This window comes from Salminus brasiliensis, chromosome 9 (genome assembly GCF_030463535.1).
Source record: "Salminus brasiliensis chromosome 9, fSalBra1.hap2, whole genome shotgun sequence".
In the NCBI taxonomy this organism is placed as follows: Eukaryota; Metazoa; Chordata; class Actinopteri; order Characiformes; family Bryconidae; genus Salminus; species Salminus brasiliensis.
In genome coordinates this window covers 25,288,646-25,305,937 of record NC_132886.1, presented here as the reverse complement: position 1 = coordinate 25,305,937, position 17,292 = coordinate 25,288,646, and the positions used below count along the sequence as shown (strand labels likewise).

At 42.7% G+C, this 17,292-nt stretch overlaps 1 protein-coding gene across 1 annotated transcript; it reads right to left on the bottom strand.

Annotated features, from left to right (window-relative positions):
• Nucleotides 1-3,300: 3,300 nt before the first annotated feature.
• Nucleotides 3,301-9,735, bottom strand: penkb (proenkephalin b). The gene is made up of 3 exons (XM_072686895.1): nucleotides 9,428-9,735; nucleotides 7,491-7,640; nucleotides 3,301-4,522 (listed from the first exon to the last, which is right to left on the bottom strand). The coding sequence occupies exons 1-3, from the start codon at nucleotides 9,437-9,439 to the stop codon at nucleotides 3,872-3,874; spliced, it is 813 nt and encodes a 270-aa protein (XP_072542996.1). The 5' UTR covers nucleotides 9,440-9,735; the 3' UTR covers nucleotides 3,301-3,871.
• Nucleotides 9,736-17,292: the final 7,557 nt, after the last annotated feature.

Genomic DNA, 17,292 nt, shown 5'->3' with positions numbered 1-17,292 from the left:
GATGGAGCACTATGCTGGGGGGCTTTGTGCTTTAGCCCATGTCCGGATTCAGTAGATTCATTGTTTGGTCCTATTGTATTGGCCATAATTCTCTACCGGGACTAGACAAGCTGTGTGAGCATTTGCACATCTGTGTCAGCAATAGGTGCAACGTAAAGTAGCTGACTGCATTCATTAGAAGGGGTGTCCACAAATATTTGGACATGAGTATTTAAACATAAGCATTTGATCTTCATTTTAACAGTATTGGGAGATGGAGGGATTCATACACAAATAACTACACCAATAAAATGGAAGGAAATCTTCTTAGCTACATTTAGGTTGGTTGATAAGTGGTTTCACCATGACGAGATCCAGACAGCTCTCTGAGGCCGTCAGAACGAAGCTTGTAGATGCAGATCAGTCTGGGAAAGGGCTTCGAAAGATCTCACAACACTTAGAAATCAGCTGTTCCACTCTCCGCAGATCTGTCCAAAGCACATTCTTCCAGAGGCCCCAGTCTTCATCTTTATTTATCATACATCTCAGAATACAGTCATGTGAAAAATTAGGACACCCCATAAAAAAACTTTCGCAGTGTTTCCTCCTTGCACACTTTCCATGACAGTCAAACTTGTGCAGTCTCTTTCTAAAGGGAGATGCTGAACTTTGACACAGACTGGGTCAAGAGCCACCTGTAGGTCCTCTGATGACATTTCAGGATTGTTGGAGACTTCTGTTGTGTATTTCGTGGTCTGCTCTTTGACTGATCCTCCAAAGACAGCCTCACCTGAACATGTTGGCAGTGGTTTTAAATGTTCTCCTCTAGGAACTTGGTTCTTGCTGTTGCTGTGTTAATACTGTAAGTAGTATTATTTGTAAATTAGGCAGCATGTAAACAGCAGACGTGTAAGAAGCAGGAATAATGTAGAAGTGTGAGAACCCAAGATGACTGGGTCAGAACATCTCCAAAACTGCAGGTTTTGTGGGGTGTTCTTGGTATGCACTTACCAAAAGTGCTCTAAGGAAGGACGAAGGTATTAGAAAGAAAGCCAGACAATAACAGAATGAAATATATAATAAATAATCAATAATAATGAAACAAAATAAACTAGTTTGGAACTGAATTTTAAAAAGTACAGTGTATGAATATATGATCATTTGAAAATAAAATAACAAATATCAAAATTAATGTCCTGAGGACATGTAACTAGTTACTACAAACCTACTACACCTGGATTATGTAAATTCAGTACATCTCTTTAAATGTCCTGGTAAAAAAAACAGGTAAAAGCGCAGGTAAAGTGTATATTTATTTGCATAACAACACAGTATGTGTAAGCCCTTACAGTTGTGGGGCTACTTTGCAGGCTATGTAGTATGTAAACACACACTTTGACCTAAGCATATTGTTGGGGGAGGAGCTCTTATAAAGGGAATTATCCACAGTGCCAGAGGACATACAGACGCCAGAATCCACAGACTCTATTGTGTGTGTGTGGGTGAGAGACAGAGAAAGAAAGAAAAAAAGAAAGAGAGAGAGAGAGAGGAGACACACACCTGCTCTCTAGGTAGCAGGTGAATTGATACCACTGCTACCATGACACTCATTGCATCACAGAAACCAAGGGGATATTAGACTCGGCTGTTTATATATACTGCTAAGTGACAAGGCAGTAGCTGAGTGAATAATAGCTTCCTATAAACTCTAGGCCTATTATTATTTAAATATTAATCTTAGGGTGTATTATCCAGAAAGCACCCTGAGTTAAAGTCCCCACTCTGACATGAAGTATGCAGTTATGAGTTCAAAAAAGTTCAAAGTCCACGTCTTTTAATTCCCACACTCTCTTTACCCCTTTAAATGCATCAAGCTTAAAGGCCTGTGGTTTTAAAGACATGCACTCTATGACCAAATGTTTGTGGACACTCCTTCTAATGAGTGCATTCAGATGCTTTAAGTTGCACCCACACACACACACAGCTTGTCTAGTCCTCTTAGAGAAGTACTGGTGATCGTCTAATATCCTGACCCTTCAAATTCGGTGGTCCTTGAATGCAATCAAATCCTCATGGCAATGCTCCAGAATCTAGTAGAAAAGCATTCCATAGACAGTAAAGACAGTTACTCCAACAACAACAAGGATACACTCTTTTTTTTTTTTATCCGCTTGATTTAGGAAGAAACAATAAATGAGCAGGTGTCCCAATACTTTTGTCCATATAGTTTATGTAAGTGACCTTTGTTTTGATTGGCACCATGCTCAAAAAAACAAGCATTCGTAATTGCTGAAACACTTTTATGACCTTAGTGTAAATGGGCAGGGCCGAATTGCTGTGGGCTGATATATGTACGTCGTTGGATAGTATGGCATTACAAAAAACTGGCTGTTTTTAAATGGATGAGGGGAAAGTTTAGCAACTCTAATAGTGAAAAGCCACATTCATCCATCTTATTAAATGCTTCCTAACTTCCTTAAATGCTTATAACTGCACTGGAGTAACTCTGGTGAAGCGGGGTAGGACATTGCTCGCAAGAACTGTCATATTTATGTAAAATCCTGTAATATCACTCTGCCAACTCAGTCTACATGCTTCTTTCACTTCCAGTGACGGTTCTGTATCAGCTCAGCTTGTCCAGAAATGGGTGGCTCAAAGCAAGAATCTGTTTTAAGCGAGGTACCATTTAGGTTGCCATCTTTAGTTTAAGGTGGTAAGATTTGCCCACTGTAGAGAAATCAAGCTGAAACACCTTTGATTTTAGAATGTTATATTATAGCATATAACATATATTAGATGTTATGTTGTGTAACGCTATAACATAAGTGATTCAGCAGACACACTCAGATAAGACCGTTTATGGCTTCGACTCTAGTCTTACTTATAAATTGCCTAAAGCAAGTATCGTAAAGAACCTGAGAGGCCTGTAGATCTCTCATGACTATCTGAATATGTGTGTGTGTGATATTGAAAGAGAGAAAGCGAGAGAGAGAGAGACAGAGAGAGAGAGAGAGAGAGAGAGAGTGTGTGTGTGTGTGTGTGTGTGTGTGATATTTGGCTTTGGCTTTGTGTCACACGAGGTCTATGACTACAGTCTTAAGCTGCAGCGATCTCACTATAGTCCCGAAAGCTTTCCACCATCATCTCGAGACATTGATCAAGTGATTAGGCCAGGCTTCGTGATGGCAGGCATCATCTTGATAGGCTCTAGCAAAGCCACTCACTATTGCTGCCTAACAATGGTCTGACAGCACCACTCGGAGAGGAGACAGGATGTGTCTCTGGAACAGTGCATTGACATATTTATTGGAGACAGAGGCATTCTGTTGCAGTTTCGAGCAGTTTATTCAAGCTGTACAGCATATGACAAAATTCAGACTGACACCAGAACAACAGGACTATGGGAAATACAGGCGTGGGCGGGGGGTCACTCTGCTGTGGACTATTAAACAATGTGTTTTACCCTCTTTAGTCAGTACTTCATTCTGTCGCTGGTCCGGTCTCTTAACGAAATGCGTATAAAACGAAAGGCTTCGGCTGTGTGGTGAGGCTGAGGAAAGAGGAATGAATGGGCTAATGAAGACACGGGCAGCGCAGAGATAATTACAGAAATTACCATTATTATCTTATTACTGTGTAATTGTGCTACACAGGCTTGCATCTGTCAAAAACAAATTGCCCACCATAGCCTTTGTACACCCTCTTTCAGTGCGTCTTGTTCACATTCACATCAGTTAGTAGTACGAGGACCTTATTGGAGTGTCCTAAACGCGGTGTCAGCTCTGTAAGCATGTTTTTACGTCTGCTGTGATCACAGGGTAGCTTCTAAGAGTTGGAGGACAGAATGGAACGGAACACGACAGTTAATGGCTAACCAAAGTCTGCGAGGAATTTAAAATCCCATAAAGCCCCCATATCTCTTCTCTATCTCCAACGACTCCTCCTCCTCCTCGTCGCCCTCCTCCTCCTCATCTTCCTGTGGAGAGCGCTTGAGGTATCCTCCGTAGCGTTTGTTCTCCTCCCCCCACTCTGGCCGGCCCACTCGCCTCATGAAGCCCCCGTAGCGCTTCTGTAGTGGCCTCTGACCCTCGGAGTCAAAAGCTCTCCTCATAAATCCGCCGTAGCGCTTATCCACGCCCTCTAAGCCTGTAGCCCCTCCCCTCACGTTAAGAAAGTCCCTCAATGCGGTTTCCTCCCTTTCGCTGTCGTCTTCCACCTGATTAGCCAGCACCTCTACGTCACTGCCGGAGAGAATTTCTCGCCCACGGTCCACGTCATCTGGCTCCAGGCCGTAGAGTTCCGCCGCCCTCCTCATGAAGCCCCCGTATCTTTTCATAAAGCCCCCGTACCGCTTCATGAAGCCACCGTATCTCTTCATGAAGCCCCCGTATTTTTTCTCCTCCTGGTGCTGCTGTTGGGGCCCGTTTTCTGCCGTTTCCCGCTCAGCCTCAGGTGGAGTGCTTTCGGTGGCCTGCAGGAGACCCCGACACAAGCCCCAAGAGCTGCCAACGTTTAGACGGCCCTCGCACTGCAACACACAGGCCTGCCGGAAACATACAGAAGAACAGTCTGTCAGACACATACACCCAGCGCCACCAGAGACTCCGGCGTAATTAGACACACCAGTGTTGATGCTGTGGGTGGAGATGTCAGCCCTCTGTCCAGTCCCCATTAACATCAAAGAGGAACGTTTGAAACAAGCAACTGCTCTCATTTCAATCCACAGCAGTGTGGTGGACGTAAATGACTGAGAGAGTGAACGTGTGTGCGGGCGTGAGGCAGCGATAAGCTCGTGGGCAATCATGTGCGTGCTAATGCGCCATGACGCTCAATTTTCAGGAAATCTGGAATAGAATTCTGTAACGCACACGCAGGCTCGCAGTGCCGTCTTCGGCAGGGTTTTTATAATGTGTGTTAGCTCAGATTACACGAATATTTCACATTTACACTGCCTCTCTCCATTTTACCTATTTCTCCTCCAGACAAAGGTAGCGACCCACAGCGTCTCAATGCTCATGTTTTTCTGTAATTAGGTTTCCATAAAGGCCGTAAAACAAGCACCCACTCACACACACCTATACAGTCAGGATTCAGGGTATTCAGAGAGAAGTGTGTGAGAGACACTATACAAAATACCAGTTTCCTAATTCTCAATTCTTAAGCCTGTCCTAGTGGTAAATATAACATTGCTTTAACATTGTTTAAACTCTCTCACCCCTCTCTCACCCCCTTCCCCCTATGTCTGTCTGTTCCTCTTTCTCATTCCCCTTCTCTATCTGTCTGTCTCTCATTCCCCTTCTCTGTCTGTCTGTCTCTCATTCCCCTTCTCTGTCTGTCTGTCTCTCATTCCCCCTCTCCCTCTCTTTGTCTGTCTGTCTTATATTTCCCTCTATCTGTCTGTCTCTCATTCCCTCTCTCCCTCTCTTTGTCTGTCTGTCTCTCATTCCATCTCTCCCTATCTTTGTCTGTCTCTTATTTCCCTCTATCTGTCTGTCTCTCATTCCCTCTCTCCCTCTCTTTGTCTGTCTGTCTCTCATTCCCCCTTTCCCTCTCTTTGTCTGTCTGTCTCTTATTTCCCTCTATCTGTCTGTCTCTCATTCCCCCTCTCCCTCTCTTTGTCTGTCTGTCTCTTATTTCCTTCTGTCTGTCTCTCATTCCCCCTCTCCCTCTCTTTGCCTGTCTGTTTCTCATCCCCCCTCTCCCTCTCTTTGTCTGTCTGTCTCTCATTCCCCCTCTCCCTCTCTTTGTCTGTCTGTCTCTTATTTCCCTCTATCTGTCTGTCTCTCATTCCCCCTCTCCCTCTCTTTGTCTGTCTGTCTCTTATTTCCTTCTGTCTGTCTCCCATTCCCCCTCTCCCTCTCTTTGTCTGTCTGTCTCTCATTCCCCCTCTCCCTCTCTTTGTCTATCTGTCTCTTATTTCCCTCTATCTGTCTGTCTCTCATTCCCCCTCTCCCTCTCTTTGTCTGTCTCTCTCTCATTCCCCCTCTCCCTCTCTTTGTCTGTCTGTCTCTTATTTCCCTCCATCTGTCTGTCTCTCATTCTCTCTCTCCCTTTCTTTGCCTGTCTGTCTCTCATTCCCCCTCTACCTCTTTTTGTCTGTCTCTTATTTCCCTCTATCTGTCTGTCTCTCATTCCCCCTCTACCTCTTTTTGTCTGTCTGTCTCTTATTTCCCTCTGTCTGTCTCTCATTCCCTTTCTTTGTCTGCCTGTCTCTCAATCCCCCTTTCCCTCTTTGTCTGTCTGTCTCTTATTTCCCCTATCTGTCTGTCTCTCAATCCCCCGTTCCCTCTCTTTGTCTGTCTGTCTGTCTCTTTTTTCCCTCTATCTGTCTGTCTCTCATTCCCCTCTCCCTCTTTTTGTTTGTCTGTCTCTTATTTTCCTCTATCTGTCTGTCTCATTCCCCGTCTCCCTCTCTTTGTCTCTCATTCCCCCTCTCTCTCTTTTTGTCTGTCTGTCTCTTATTTTCCTCTATCTGTCTGTCTCATTCCCCGTCTCCCTCTCTTTGTCTCTCATTCCCCCTCTCCCTCTCTTTGTCTGTCTGTCTCTCATTCCCCCTCTCCCTCTCTTTGTCCCTCTCTCTATCTTTCTCTTTCCTCTCTTCTCTCTCTCTCTCTCTCTCTCTCTCTCTCTGCTCTGTAACATTCTTTCTACCCCCTTTCTCTTCTCTTTTTTAATATATAGCTCTTTCTTCTCTTCTGCATCTCTCTCTCTCTCTCTCTCTCTCTCTCTCTCTCTCTTTCTAGCTGTCTCTCTTTCTCAGATTTAATCAATACTGGGTCATGGATTGAGGCAGAATTCATTGAATAGAAAGTACCACTTAATCAATACATCAGACATTCATGTGTTCAGTTCCGTTAAATGCACACATCATCAGTTCACACCACTCTAATCTGATCTCAACTAATCCAGATTCATGTAATTCAGTAACATATGTTTCATTACAAGCTCTTCATCCACTGAATAACTCATGATTCATACATGATCAATTATTTTGTAAGTGTTTAAGAAGTAAAAAACACAACAAATAATAATAATAATAATAATAATAATAATAATGTAACTAAAATGAGTGTGTATCAACACTGTTGTCTTTCAGGTTACTCCACTGAGTCAGTAACTGTGTTGATGTAATTAATGATTTACGTGTGTCAGTGTCTCTATTATGAGAAATGCGCGTGCACAGAGCGCGCTTCTGGGGTCGGAAGGTTTCCATCCACTGAACTGTCCACTGCATGTTCAGATATGAGCATCGTGACCGCAGGACAGGTTTACAGCAGCGCAGTTAATGACAGGAGTCTTAACGCTGTCTTAGCAGCGCGCGCAACCTCTGGCTCAGAGCGTGACCGACTTTTACGCAGCGCTCTTGTGTGCAATGTGTGTGTGTGTTGGGGGGGGGGGCGGTGTTGGAATCAACGTACACGGTGCATTTGTGTTTGTGCCTGTGTGCAATGTGTGTGTGTGGGAGTTGAGTGTATGTGCGCGCGTGTGCATGCGTTTGCCAGCGCACTTACTATGGAGCTGATCCGCGTTTGCTGAAGCCACAGGCGCCCAGAGCAGCGCGCGCAGTCCACCTCACAGTCCGCACGCGCCGAGAGCGCGAGCCACGCGGGCAGCACCAGCACAAGCAGCGCCCACCTGGAGCTCACCAGCGCCACTGACGTCTAGAGGGGGGGGAAAGGTGGGGAGGGCAAGCCAGTGTTATAGACTGTACCGTTTACCTGCGCTGCTCTTTAATGTTCTCCAGAGCGCCCTTAAACTCAGGAGCTCCACCTGAACTGACCTGGAGAACAACCGACAGCGCAGTCTCTGACAAAACTGTGTAAACTCAAAGACAGGCAGGTGGGGTCCGAGGTGACAGGCTGTAGTTGATTCCCGTGGAAATGATTCACTCGTTTGAACGGAGTCGATTCCGTGTTTTTCTTTTTGAGTTTAAACCACGAACTATTACATAACGAGGGAGAAGGAAGGTCTGGAAACATGCTCCAAACGACACGATACAAACAGGGTAATGTACAGCACTAGAAATAATAGTGGAACCCTTTTCGCTGCTATGTGAGATCATCTTTAAAGAACTGGAACTATACAGGAGAACCCATGAGGCAATTCAATTCTTATGGTTCAATATAGAAGCATTGTCTTTACTGAAGAACCCCTTTTTTAAAGAACAGTAAATGGAAATGAGTGTGTTTATTATGGTTCTGTATAGAAGCAGTGAATTTACTGAAGAACCCTTGAAGAACCCTGTTATTAAAGAGTAGCGCATGATCACAATAACACTGACATTTGTTATGGTTCAATGTGGAACCGCTGCATTTACTAAAAAACCTTTGAAGAACCCAATCTTTAAAGAGCAGTGCATGAAAACAATGGTATTTCAATTTGTTATGGTTCTATAAAGAAGCACTGAATTTACTGAAAAACAATTAAAGAACCCTGTTTGAGTCGCATGAGTACACTGCCACTAAAATTGGTCATGGTTCTATACAGAACTGTTGACTTTACTAAAAAAAACCCTGAAGAACTCCTCTTTTTTAGAAGAGTTGTATGGATACAATGACACTAAAATGGTTCTATATAGAATCACTGAAGAACCCTTGAAGAGCCCAGTTTGAGTCGCATGAGTACAGTGCCACTAAAATTTGTCATGGTTCTATACAGAACAAAAACCCTGAAGAACCCCCCCTTTTTTTAGAAGAGTTGTGTATGGATACAATGACACTGAAATGTGTTGTGATTCTATATAGAAGCGCTGCATTTACTAAAGAACCCTTGAAGAACCCTGTTATTAAAGAGTAGTGCATGAAAAACAATGGTAATTCAGTTTCTTATGGTTCTGTATAGAAGCACTGAATTTACTGAAGAACCATTAAAGAACCCTGTTTTTAAAAAGTAGCGCATTAATGCAATGGCACTGAAATTTGTTATGGTTCTGTATAGAAACACTGAATTCACTAAAGAACCCTTACAGAACCCAGTTTGAGTCGCATGAGTACAGTGCCACTAAAATTTGTCATGGTTCTATACAGAACAAAAACCCTGAAGAACCCCCCCTTTTTTAGAAGAGTTGTGTATGGATACAATGACACTGAAATGGGGAATGTGTTGTGGTTCTATATAGAAGCACTGCATTTTCTGAAGAACCCTTGAAGAACCCTGTTTTTAAAGAGTATCACAATAATACAATGGCACTGAAATTTGTTACGGTTCAGTGTAGAACCATTGCCTTTACAAAAAGAGTAGTGCATGGAAACAATGGCTCTGAATTTTGTACTCAGAGTTCTGTACAGAACCGTTGGCTTTATTAAAAAAACCTCGTAGATACGAGTGCATTGAGAATTGTTAAGGTTCTAAAGAGAACCATTGACTTTACTTAAACCCCTTGAAGAACCTGTGTTTATAGGAGTAGAGTATAGGAGTAAATCAGTCGAATTCAAGCGCGTGCACTGACCTTCATCATCATCACTCTCTGCTCGGGGTCCGCTTCAGTTCCACCGCCGTGTGATGCCGCTGAGGTCTCGCGCTAAACTGGAGCCCCAAGTGTGCCAAAACTCTCCAGAGAGTGTGTGCGTGTGTGTGAGTGAGAGAGAGAGAGAGAGAGAGAGAGAGAGAGAGAGAGAGAGAGAGGAGGGGTGCGCGCAGTCACGGTCTGTTCTCCACTTCAGCCTGAGTTCTGAGCTTCTGTGGTCCTTCTGAGCTTCTGTCTGTGAGGGTCGTGTGTGTGTGTGTTGTGTGTGATCTTAGCTTCTCAAAAACCTTCCAGTCTTTAAAAAGAACTGCGCGAGGTTCCCCTCCGCGTGCCGGGAGACACTCACCCTGACGCGCAATGACGCACACGAGCGAGGGGGGTTGCTGTATAATGACCCACTTCACGTCTAATTATATGAAGAGCGTCGATGAAGACAGTAAAGGAGAAGGGGTCAAGACGAAGGCAAAGGGGTCGCTGTCTATTAAATCACGTCCCAGCGCGAGCTCAATGGACCACAACTTTCCCTCCAGTTCCATTAAGCCAGTTCACTGTGTGGGGTCTTTACACACACATATATGGGCCTTTATAGACTCACATGGATGTAGACGCTCATATATAGACACATACCCAGATCATACGTACATACATACATGATACACAGGGGGCGAAGATATTACACTTAGATGGTGGTGGTGTCTAAGGGAATCCTCATGTCTGTGCTTTCTTCAGACACTCCCTTTTTAGCTAGGCTGTTAAAGCGAGGCCTGCCCGAGTCACTGTCTGCACTCTATGCACTCTTCTACCTTATATACTGTGTCCAATACCCTCAAACAAAATCTCACTATCTGTGTCCATCTTTCAGCTAAGCTGAACCATCCTCCTGGCTGGATTGATGCTGGTGTAGGCTTGACATTGACCAGGTGTCCCTGCTGCAGTTGCCTGCTCTCCAGACTGACTCCACCACCATGAAGCCTCCTGCATGTGCCATTGCTATTCCCCCCCTTCAGCCAAGCCAGGAGATCTCACCGGCACGCTCCACTCATCCCCCTGATGATACTGATCCCTGCATAGACTCTTACTAAAGCGTCAATACTACTGATTAGATTGAGTGCTTTGTATAATGATGCTAACATGGCAATCATTGATGTAATTCTCTTTCTTCCTGACGTCTAACAGCAGTCTCTGGTTTTCAGAGGTTAAATCTTGGCATTTCTGTGTAATATTTATATAACATATACTATAATATTAACTATGAAGGGACATATCTACAGTGAGCCAACATAACAATATTGCCATATTTCAAAATATTATATTAAATATAATAACATATTAAATTATTAGCAGAGTTAAAGAGTAGTCTAGGCTAGCGCTATGGGGCTCTTTTTTACATCTTTATTTTTCATTACCATATTTCCATTAATTACCTCTGCATCTGGTGTCGACCAGAGGAGGACGGGTCCCCCTTCGAGTCGAGCTTTTTTCCTCTCGTGCTGAGGGAGATCTTCCTTGCCACTGTTGACATTGGACTAACTGACTAAAGGCTCAGACCCGGATCTTTGTGAAGCCGGTTTGGGACAACAGTCATGGTTAAAATCACTGTATTTAAACATTTGCATATTTTGGTAAAACATCAGGATCAGGAGGAGTGTGTAACCGATTGTATCAGAAATGATTTCTCTTGATGAACAAATAGTCAATCATCTTCCTTTCTGCTTCTTTCTGGTCACAGTGGGTCTGGATGCCAACACAGAATCATTGAGATCAAGGCAGGAATCCCTCCTGGACTGGGCCCCAGTATGTGTATGCGTGTATACACACTTACATGCTCACATATATATATATATATATATATATATATATATATATATATATATATATATATATATATATATATATATATATATATAGATAGATAGAGACATATGGACACACTCAGGAACACACACATACTGTTTGCACATACACACATATGTGTGAACACAAACACTTGTGCACACCATTGGGACACATACACACATGGACTCACGCAAATACACATGCTCATACAGGCACACTCATTTTTCTTCAGTTCAATATGCTCTCCCTCTCACCCATATCCTCCTAATTCGATGTGAGGTGACGACGGTTAATGTCAGTCTTTCACTGGAGTTGTGAGCGTAAGCGCAGGGCTGCTTTCATGCCTTTGTTCCAGCATTTCAGCTGCGTTCGTGTCTATTCTCTTGCAGCTATTGACCACTGCCTGCACTCCACGATGCTATAAAAGCTATTGATTTAGGCTATGAAACACACCTACGGCCACTCCACCGAGGTATGAATACAGCATTGTTCAATCCTGCTCACTAAAAGGCCATGACAGCCAGTATAAAGTGTATAAACTCAAGCAAAAAACTACAGTTGGAATCGGTTTAGAGGTTTATGCTTTTTGAATTCATTTATATCATTTCTCAGCACGTCTTAGTGGACTGTCCCATCCACACATGCAGCGACTGCGCCTGGCAGAAATGTAGAGGTTGCAAGTCCATTAGGAGTGATAAACTGCGACATGGTAATGGATTGGAGGTTTAGCCTCTGCATCACTGCAGCAATAAATACACTTCCTGTACACCCCACTGTGTCATTCGTACACTGGGGCCTTTCCTATTGGCCAGATTATCCTGTTGGCTATCCTGTTTGTTTACTCAATAATTACACATGTAATGTATACATACACACACACATATACAGTCATGCCCGAAAGTATTCATACCCCTGTCAAAGTTTGACTTAAATTTACTTTTATTTAACCAGAAATTATATTTTTGCCTGGAAATGACACAGGCATCTCCCAGGAGATAACACGATGATGTACAAGAGGCATCATTGTGGGAAAAAATATTTCTCAGCTTTTATACACATTTGAACAAAAAGTGGCATGTCCAAAATTATTCATACCCTTCTCAATAATTAATAGAAAAGCCTTTATTGGCTATTACAGCAATCAAACGCTTCCTGTAATTGCTGACCAGCTTTTTGCATGTCTTCACTGGTATTTTTGCCCATTCATCTTTAGTGATGAGCTCCAACTCTTTGAGGTTCGAGGGTCTCCTTGCCATCACCCTGATCTTTAGCTCCCTCCACAGATTCTCAATTGGATTCAAGTCAGGACTCTGGCTGGGCCACTGCAAAACATTAATGTTTTTGTCTGCTAACCATTTCTTCACCACTTTGGCTGTGTGTTTTGGGTCGTTGTCGTGCTGAAATGTCCACCGGTTCCCAAGGCCAAGTTTCTCTGCAGACTGCCTGATGTTGTTGTTGAGAATCTTGATGTATTGCTCTTTTTTCATGGTGCCATTTACTGCGATCAAGTTCCCTGGTCCATTGGCTGAAAAACACCCCCAAAACATTAGGTTCCCACCACCATGTTTGACAGTGGGGATGGTGTTCTTAGGGTTGAAGGCTTCTCCTTTTTTACCCCAAATGGTGCACACATCATTGTGGCCAAACAATAAAATTTTTGTTTCATCTGACCATAAAACAGAACACCAGAAGTCTTCTTCTTTGTCCAGATGAGCATTTGCAAAGGTCAAGCGGGCTTTTGTGTGCCTTTTCTGGAGAAGTGGTGTCCTCCTTGGCCTGCGTCCGTGGAACCCAGCAGTGTGCAGTGTCCGTTGAACTGTCTGCCTTGAGATGTCGCCACCAGCAGAGTCCAGATTCACCAGGATGGCCTTGGTGGTGATCCTTGGATTTTTCTTCACCTCTCTCACTATTCTCCTGGCCAGCACAGGTGTCACTTTTGGCTTCCGACCACATCTTCTGAGATTTTCCACAGTGCGGAACTTCTTGTATTTTTTAATAATACTTTGCACTGTAGCCACTGGAACTTGAAAACATTTTGATATGGCTTTATAGCCCTTTCCTGACTTGTGAGCGGCCACAATGCACAGCCGCAGGTCCTTAGTGAGCTCCTTTGTCTTAGCCATGACTGTCCACAAACCAACTGCAGAGAGCTGCTGTTTTTCTCCTGTTGAGTTGATTAAAACAGCTGTTCCCAATGAATCAGGGTAATTAGGATGCTTTAAAACAGCTTGGACTATTTGGAATGGTATAGAACTTTGGATTTTCCCATATACTGTGACAGTTTTCAAAGGGTATGAATAATTTTGGACATGCCACTTTTTGTTCAAATGTGTATAAAAGCTGAGAAATACTTTTACCCACAATGATGCCTCTTGTACATCATCGTGTTATCTCCTGGGAGATGCCTGTGTTGTTTCAAGGCAAAAATATAACTTCTGGTTAAATAAAAGTAAATTTAAGTCAAACTTTGCCAGGGGTATGAATACTTTCGGGCATGACTGTATTTAAGAGCATTAGCATACATTTCTGTTTCACATGTTAAATAAGCACCACTGTTTTTTTTCACAGGCCCCCTCATTTCAGGACCCCATAATATTTGGCACATTCGTCTTAACAGTGGTTACGACTACTCAGGTGTGTTCCATTGCTTCATTAGTACAGGCATGACATACCTAGGTTTGATTCTATGCTTTAAAAAGCCTGTAGTTGCCACTGTTCAGCCTAGGGACAAGAGCCACTGTGCCACTGAAAGCTATCATGAAGCTGAAAAACAAGAATAACACTATAGGACACATCTGTCAAATCATGGGATTACCAAAATCAGCTGTGTGGATTATCATTAACCCCTCTCCAAGGCTTATTACAGACTAAGGTGTATTACACTAGGGGCTATTCTTTGGTAATAGAGGTTTGTAATAACACATTGGTGGCCCATAGCCTTTTTAAGGGGTTTAGATAAACAGAATGCACTGGTGAGCTCAAAGATTGCAAAGGGACTGGTAGGCCAAGCAAAATGTCCTTATACAATGGCCCACAATAGGGAGCTTACCTTCAATGCCTCAATGTAATGTAGTTTGTAATGTACTTACAGTTATGTTTTAATTAAGGTGTTCTAATGTAGGAGACTGACTATCAAAGCTACTTTTCAGTCGTAAATAACTGGGTTTAAAATTGCAATGCAATTTTATGCAATATATGCAATATACAGCGAGGAGGGGGAGCTCCAAATGCAAATGTCTCTCTTGCTTGATCAGTACAAACAATAGAAATTTCATTAGTCCTGATCGGGACACTTGGAATCTCTAAATGTCTGAAGTCTGAACTTGAACCTGAGCTCCATTTGAATGTGTAAAGTCAATCAGTCGAAGTTTCTAAAGGGGGTTTACAGTGTTGAATCAGTCCTGGAAATCACAGCCATTCATCATTTCTGTCACCTGATATGCAACACGAAGCAAAAACAGAAGAAAGCAATTTAGATCAAAAACATGTAGCCAAGCCATTATAATAGAAGCTTGGGCTGGTTCACCAACATGACTGAACACAGAGTCACTGATTAAGTTCAGTCAGCACGCGAGCCGCTCATGGATGCCTTAACGATGTCTGCAACGATCCCTCTCAGTAAAGCCAGGGGCCTTAAAAGTTCCCAAATGATCTTCTCCAACTCACCTTACACCCATTTACACCGTGATGGAAGCACACAGTTCCACTAGCACTACCACCCTCTGCACCACTGGGTCTGGTAGAACAGATTGAAGATGGACGTAAACAAGTTTTTATCTCAGTCACAACAACCTTCTCAAGGACACTCACCCTCACGATACTGCCCTGTCCTTGAAGAGCAGAAGCACCACACAAACAATACCACACCTCTCACATACACCGAGACATAAGAGACAAAGCATAAATAAGTAAGAAATAAAGTTTTAAAATATATATATTTGATTACTGGAGAAAATGTAGACCTGATTCTCCTCAATAGGTATGTCTACACTTATGTATTATGTGTATTTATTTGTAAATTTGTGGATTTCTATAAGGTTGCTGTCAAATTAGAACTTTGAAATGGCTTCTAATTATTTTTACCATGACAAGTACCTCAAGAAGGCCATCTCCACATGAGCCTCACATTTGATATAGCACTTGAAGCAACGGTATGTAACTTTTTTTACCCTCAATGAATAGCTTCAAAATCATGCCGATGTTCCATTGACCTGTAAGAGGGAGAACAGCATCACTGACATTGGTACTCTGGGCTTGGCACACTGCTAACTGCACTATGTAACTCTGGCAAAGCAGGCAGGCCAACACATGTAAGAACAGTGTAACGTTGCGTAACCATATTTGTCATATTTGTGTAAAATCCCGTGATATTACCATATCACACCAGTCCATATGCTCCATTCACTTTCAGTGACGGTTCTGTATCTCTCAGCTCATCCAGAAAAGCATGTCCTTTAGTAGTCGATCAAGGTAGAAATGACACTTCCTGTCTGTAGGGGGAGCCCAGGAGCATAAGGAGAATCTTATCATTGTTGCCAGCTTTCACTTTTTGACATAGTTCATGCTTCTTTTTATATTGCATAAAACATTAATGAAGATGGGACCCATAGAAATGGTCCAAAATCACATGGGAATAAAATATCTTTACTTTATTCACATTAAAAAGTTTCCTTCTGGTGGGGTCCCCTTTTCTGCCGGAACCAAGAACATAGGCACCACTCATTACATATGAGTGCTGCTGTAGGAAATCACTGTTTATGCAAGGTGAAAACTTTATATGAGAAAGAAAATCTCTTCTGAACATCTGAATATACCTTCACTGTCATCAAGCGTGCATTTCAACCGTCCATTCTCATTCCTTCACTTTTTGACATGAATGTGCTTCTGGCAGCTGTTCCTTTTCCATGTTCAATAGACCAATAGAAATGCTCCATAATCACCTGGAATGAAAACCATTTCCATTGAAAGTTAAGAAAGCTTTGTCTCCTGTAAAGTTGCCATTTTGCAGATACAAGGTGTTTGTGTGAGATCAAATATGAGAATTTTGAATTAAATATATTTATTAAAGGCCAAAATAAACAACAAAACAACATTAATTTACAACATTCATTAACAACATTACTGTGGCAAAACAAAGCACAAAACACAGACATGAAGAAAGTGGATTAAAAAAGAGAAACAAACAAATCCCCTTAGCCTGAGAGTCAAAGAGGACAGAGGCAGTCTGCCAGAGACAGTTACGGTTGGCTTCTCTTATAAATCTGAGCATTAGAACCCCCTTAATAATAAATCGATTTTTTTCAAGGTGTAAAAAGGAGAACAGCTCATTCAACCAAGCTGCAGGAGGAGAGTTAGAGTACTTCCAGTATAATAGAAGCCTATGGTGTGCAATTAACAAGCCAAAACTAAAACATCTGACTTTATTCAAATCCAGAGATATGCCAGGTGGTGTTTCTGAGCCTCTTTTTGCACCATTCATCATGTAATGGTCATGCAGTGTGAAGTGCAGAAGATGTTTTCAGATACTACCAAAAACCTTTCCTTTGATAGATACAATACTGGTACTTGTAGTCTAATGGCCATCTTATGAAAAGGCTAAGGGTTATTGAAATCAACAGGACTACGTTCCAGCCCTGGAGCTCATCTCAGAATGGCTGAAACACTTTACCCAAGATGCTCTGTGATGTGAGAATCCCTGTGGCCCAATGAGACAGCTAGCCTCGTCCCTGCTATTTAGTGAATTATTGACCATTGCAATGCCTTCACAAAACCAAAGCATGATGCTCTCATTATTAGTAATTTTATACACTGTATGTCCAAAAGTTTGTGGACACCCCTTCTAATGAATGCATTCAGCTACTTTTAAAAGCACACCCACTGATGAGAAAATGCACATACACAATTTGTCTAGTCCCTGTAGGGAAGTATTGCCAATAGAATAGGAAGCTATTCTGGAACAGATAAACATTAGCCTGTTGGCACCATGCCTAATGCCAGGTGTGGGCTAGAGG

Coding starts and splice junctions, on each gene's coding strand:
- penkb (XM_072686895.1), bottom strand. Junction 4,523..7,490: donor AAACGCGGATCAGCTCCATA/GTAAGTGCGCTG, acceptor TGTTTCCGGCAG/GCCTGTGTGTTGCAGTGCGA.